Here is a 6,471-nt window from a genome sequence, read left to right as displayed (position 1 = left end):
CATTTATGAATTTTTGGTGCGAAAAAAAATTACGACATAAGCTTGCGACATTATAACAATTTTTATAAAATTTGTATATATATAATATATATTTGAGCAATCATAATAATGGCACGTCGTAATAATGTGAATGTATGATAAATATATTTCATTTAAATTTTAAAATGTATCTCAACTAAAGTTTATTGTCGTCCATAAAAGGAATATTATCATTGTTTTGAGTAACAAAAATCATCAACAATAAAAAAAAAAACAACAATCTATACTTTTATACTTTTTCAAATATAGAATATATTAAAAAACAATTGAAAGTGAGTGAAGACTATTTGTTTACAAAATATAATAGTATAATGTTAGTTAATTACTATAGACAATTAAATAGTATTGTTATTTTTGATATTTAAGGAAATTTTAGGTTAATTTGAATGATAAATTAAAATAGGAGAATAAAGTGATCAGTTGCGTTTTGTATTCCTTGTTTGTTGTACAATGTTGTATCCATTGAGGCCTGAGGGTTTAGAATGTTCTGGTTGTGTTTAAATGAAAGAAGTTTGTTGTGTTGACATGTATTTAATGTTTACGATGTAACTACAAGTACCTAATATCAATGTAATGTCTAGAAATAAGAAACAAGAACTAAATATAATCGTTACATTATCTTAAAATATGTAAAAGGCTAGAGTGCGGTATTTTTTATGTATGTTTTTTTATATTTTCACTTTTCAGTTCCGACAGTTCGTGCTGTGTGTCGCATACAAGTGTTGTGAATTTATTACAGTTTATTTTGAGCGTGATTTTTCAAAATGACATCATTTATAAAGTTTTATTAACGTATTTTAAATAGATTATGTTTTGTCATTAGCATTTCAGACATTTAATTTGAGAGTAATATACGTTTCTTTATGCATACAATCTCTAAGCTCAGTTTATTTGATAAAAATCAAAAATATTGCTATCTCTTTTTCTCATGTAAGGTTAAAAATGATAGCAAGAATCTTATCTTGTCAAATTAATTTCGTTTAGAAATTGTACGCAATAAATTGAACACAATTTTTTTTTAATACGTTAAAAAACATTTACAAATAAATAAGCCATGGTTTATTTTTTCATTTGCTTGTGGATGTTATTTCTCAGGAGTTGATTGATTCGCTAACATTATGTTTCTCATACAATATTTCATAGCACTTATTATAAAAAATATTACAGACAACGTAATTACTTTCCTTATATACATCAAACACAAAACATAGTAAGCTATCACGACACCAATGTCCTAATACTAAAACATTTATTTTTTTTTCAAATTTGAAAATATTTCTAGAGAAAAAGATATGCATCTATTTACCTGATAACAATGGTTTTAATCAGCTATTAAAGGGACTATTACATTTTTTTTTTAATTTTGCCGGCTATAAGACTGTTTACGGTATAACAGATAAAAAATATTTTTAAATTAAGTTCATTCCTTTTAAAGTTTTTGATTGTTAGTTTCAATCAAACAGTTAAAAGACAGTCATATCATAAACAGCAATATAGACAAGCTACCACACTTCACACCATACAAATCTATTCTAAGTACGAACAAAAAGACAGCGTGATTATGGTACCATTTGGTGTTCGTGTATTGACGATCTAATTATAAAAACCGGTTCAAAGTTTGCAGGAAAATCCAATTTCGGAATATTTCCCACAGTTCACTTAACATCAAAACATCGCCTGCAAAGTTTGAACGATGAGTTATTGTGCAGGCTTTCTTAATGTATTCCAATCGTCACATTTTTTATAATTTTTAAGAAAAATGTATAGAAAATCTGTTACGGTTCATAATTTTTTTTCCACTAGTCGAATATAATTGACATTGCAATGACACTTACTACTAGCCTAAAGAGTGCTAAACTATTCTTATAATTACACATTTTGGTTCTTAAAACGGATCAGGTTTAACGGATCGTCGACTCGCCACACTAGTGACGTCAGAACGTGCGTACAGCAAAACATGCACACTCCAAGCCTAATAATAAAAATGAAAAATAAAACTCAAATAATCTACCTTATACCACATTTTTATTTCTTGTACAATTCACAACTGCCAAGTTATCGTACAACCGAATAAAATATTACAAAATACGTTTTAAATCATAATATAAAGTTTTTTTTTTTTATTACAAACAAAAAGAAAATCTACATCTTTATACGACATTGCGCACATACGAAATCACAAATTATTAATTCTATTGATTATCGTCACACTAAGTGGGCGAAACGGTTTCATTTTCAAAACTCGATATTATATATTAGTCATTTAGAAGTTACAGTCGAATGTATTGAGAACAACGTTTGAAAATGTCACCGTTTAATAACGATAATAAACTAAAACTAGTATTAATTAATAAATGGGAATAATGCTTATTAAAACTAAATCGCTCGCTACGTAAAACGAAATGCGTTTGCATTTAACGGGTAACCCCAAAACAAAAGATAAGAAAAAAAAAAAAATAATAATAATATATATAATGGAAATGTAATCATGTGTTATTTGAAACAAATTGTTATAGTGTCTAATATTATATTAACTATCTGTTAATGTCTTTATGAGTGAACTAGATCACAAATTATAATATAAAGGAATTATAAATGTTGCCATTGCTAAAAATCCTTCAGTCATTATTGTAATGTGGATCCGAAAATTTGTAATTTAAATGTTCTTTTTTTTTTGTTTTTATAATTAAGCAATGGCAATCCCCATGTTATCCCCATTCCCCTTGCACTCGTAGTGGTGTGCCTGTGTGTGTCTGTGTGCCGTCCGTCTTGATATGTGTGTTTGTGTGTTCGCCGCCACATCGCCGTTAGCTAGAAGCAAATATTTTTTCTGTGAGTTTGCATGTTTCAAACATAGCGGTACAGACGAAAAAGGTCATAACGTAAGTTTGTCACTTCCCACTGTACATAAAGGATTTTAATTTTGCGTACGAAACAAACAATCTTTTTTTTTTTCTTTTCATTAAATCCAAATTTTTTGTTTGTTTAATTTCAAAACATTTACATATTCATAGTAAATATATTTAGTTATAACTTTGTTTATTTTCGTCTATATCGCGTATGTAAGTATAATAATGTCTGTAATAGTAATTGACTAGTGAGTAAAAAAAATATGAAAACGAAAAAATAATGTAAATTGAAAATTAAAAATAAAATAAAGAAAGAGCAAAAATTGCCTCAGACTCTTGTAAAAGACATGTAGTTACCAAATACAATTATATACTAAATTTTATTTGTCATTTTGATATGTAGGTGACTTAAGCTTTTACACAACACACAGTTAAACCATAGAGAGGCCATAGACTAAACGGTATAAAGTTCGAAATATATTTTAAAAAAAATTATCTATGCCAGCATTTTATATAAAATTTTAGCGCTAACTACTTTAAAATAAATCATTTAGAAGTGAAAATTGTAAAGTTTCCATTTCACTGTTCAATGAAACATTACTAACGCACGTCAAATCACTTCACGAAATCGACGCGCTTGAGATTTCGTCCGACACGACAAAAAATAAATGAAATATTTCGAACGATAAACCATTATACATAATCCAAATTGACATAGGTAATCCTGACGTGATCAGCGAATGTACAGTCGAGCACGACTAGTCTAATCTATAATACATTAATACTACAAAATATTTAGCATTTTAAGTACAAATCTAAATTTGTTAAGCCTTATAAAGCAATTAGACGAACGTCACAAAATATACGACAGTAGTGCACGACTATACATATACATATATATATATATATAATATACCTTATATATTTATCTACATAATTTTAGACCTGAAAATTGACTTTGCAGTCATAATCGATTATTATGTCAGATATGTAATTCAATATACATTTTGTTTCATTAGAAAAAGCGTTCAAGGATTTCTGTTGATAAAATCGAACCGCTTAAGATTTATTCAACAAAAACATATAATAAAATTTTAACTTTATACACATAAATGTTTGTATATAACTATATTATTACATAACGGTTCAAATAATTGATGTCCAATTTAAAATTGCGAGCGATCTAATAGCCAACTCTTAATAATCTAAGGCATTTTCTAAGACTGAACGAGTGCGACATCAGCCTTAAATGACAATAAAATAATATTTCAATGACACTTGAGTACTTGATTGTACATTTACGAACTATAGACAACAAAAAAAGAACAAAAACATTACAACTTTTAAATTATGTACAATTTTCTATTAACATTTAAAAATGTTACTAACAATCTTTTAACACTTTGGCTAATATTTTTGGCTTAGACATACACGGAAAAGCTTAACTAAATTAAAAAAAAAAAAAACGAATACGTCAAATGCTCTAGTGTCAGACGGTCAAAATATTATATAAACGTATACAGTTTAGGAAAGTGTACATTTTATATAAGAATATATAATTCGTTAAAACAATCAAGAGGGTATATATAGAAAAGATATCTATGTATACCTGTCAAAATTCTCGAGAAAAAAACCGTTCTAAATTTAAATAAATAAAAATACTTTTTTTTTTTAATTACATTAATATTTATATACATATAATCGTTAAAATTTCATTATCTATCGCGTTTCAGACAAATGAGTCGATTTGTTTGAATTTTGACAAGCGAACATAGAAAATAATGCTCTATGGTCCCTACTGTAAAAAGGTTTAAAATATATGGAATAATATTTATTTAACATTTAAAATTTATGAATAAAACTTTCCAAAACACCACTTCAATTAATTAAAAACAAATGTGTTTTATTTATTTATTTCAAATCCATTTTTATGATATATCTTAGGCCGGCATACCGCTAGCAGACAAAACATAATATATGTTATAGACATTTAAAAAATAACATCGACACACTACAGCTAGCTACTTACAAATTTGTGCAATCAAAGACTACATAATTTACACGAAAAAAAACCACCAACCATTTTGAGAGCTGGTAACATTTCTTTGGCATGACTGGCAACACTGCCTCAACATTCAATCGACTTAACATTGGTCCGACGCCTACACGATTTACATGTCTTTTTCAGTACTTTGCGTTATTACTCTTTATTTTATTATTTTTCTCGAGATAATATTTTTACACATACAAACTAATAGAGACAGTTCTTACTAGTAGTCCTGGTCGATGCCGTTGTCGTGGCCTTGTCGGTTGTTGTCTTGGTTCTGGTTGTGGTTCTGGTTCTTCGTCGGAGTCTGTCCCTTGCCCTGCCCGATCTGCCTCGACGACGAGAAGCAGAGCTTCATAACGAACGGGAATTTTGCACCTGAAATGTTTAGAATTTATTTTGTATATTTTGAATCCCTGCATGCGAAGATATTCTTATGATCTGATATTCACAATAAATAGTAAATACCATTAATGTCACAACGATCGGTTATCGTCTCTCCGGTGGGTGGAACGCTTAGCTGAGTCTCTTCCAACACGTGTAAGATTCAGTCTTTAAGATTTTAATCGAACGTAAGATATTTTTTTTAATGCCATTTGTTGGAGGACGAGCATATGGGCCACATGGATAGTAAGTGGTCACCACCGCCCATAGACAAAGGCGATGTAAGAAATATTAACCATTCTTTACATCACCTATGCGCCATCAACCTTGGGAACTAAGATGTTATGTAACTCCTGCCTGTGATTCCACTGGCTCACTCACCGTTCTGACCCGAACACAACAATACAGAGTACTGTTATTTAGCGGTAGAATATCTGATGAGTGGGTGGTACCTACCCAGACGGGCTTGCACAAAGCCCTACCACCGAGTAAATAATTAACGATTTCTTGTAGATAATGTAGATAGCTCTACCAAGAAGAACCGGTCCGTAAATCAGTAGTTACATTGTCTCTCGTATCAAACAATAAATACGGTGATATAATCTATCTCTCCATCAATTAGGTAAGTATTATTTGTTTCAATAGAACGTATGCAATCATAAATTAATAAAATGATAGTTTTAGCGATAAGACGGTAATTATGAAAGTTACCTGGGTGCTGTATGGTCGCGTGATTGCACGCCATGATGGCCATCACCGACTGAGATATGTTCTGGAACTCCATCAAACCCGACGACGATCTGAAATTGATCATTATTGCAACACATTAGATATGGAAGAAGTTAGCCAGGAAATCGAGCATTTAACACGTCTGTTTAAATGGACTGATTTAGGTAACCCATGGGCTACCAAGAAATCACCCATAAATATGGGCCCTACATATGTTGTCCCCCTGTCATATGTCCTTATGTATTATACAGCTCATTAGCAGCCCGTAAATGTCCCACTGCTGGGATAAAGGCCTCCTCTCCCTTTGAGGAGAAGGTTTTGGAGCATATTCCACCACGCTGCTCCAATGCGGGTTGGCGGAATACACATGTGGCAGAATTTCGTTGAAATTAGACACATGCAGGTTTCCTCACGATATTTTCC

The 6,471-nt window shown here is 30.4% G+C and overlaps 1 protein-coding gene across 2 annotated transcripts in view; it reads right to left on the bottom strand.

Annotated features, from left to right (window-relative positions):
• Positions 1 to 2,719: 2,719 nt before the first annotated feature.
• The window catches only part of LOC125074073 (heterogeneous nuclear ribonucleoprotein L), a 408,322-nt gene continuing 404,570 nt past the window's right edge, over positions 2,720 to 6,471 (bottom strand). For both annotated transcript variants that reach the window (XM_047685304.1, XM_047685305.1), the window contains 3 exons: positions 6,031 to 6,119; positions 5,160 to 5,313; positions 2,720 to 2,850 (listed from right to left, as the gene is read on the bottom strand). In XM_047685304.1, coding sequence (XP_047541260.1) covers positions 2,847 to 2,850; positions 5,160 to 5,313; positions 6,031 to 6,119 — 247 coding nt within the window. In that variant the 3' untranslated portion in view covers positions 2,720 to 2,846. The remainder of the gene's footprint in view (positions 2,851 to 5,159; positions 5,314 to 6,030; positions 6,120 to 6,471) is intronic.

Source organism: Vanessa atalanta, chromosome 26 (assembly GCF_905147765.1).
Source record: "Vanessa atalanta chromosome 26, ilVanAtal1.2, whole genome shotgun sequence".
Classification (NCBI taxonomy): domain Eukaryota; kingdom Metazoa; phylum Arthropoda; class Insecta; order Lepidoptera; family Nymphalidae; genus Vanessa; species Vanessa atalanta.
The sequence above is the reverse complement of the archived record's forward strand: the minus strand, read 5'-3'. Positions and strand labels throughout refer to the sequence as shown.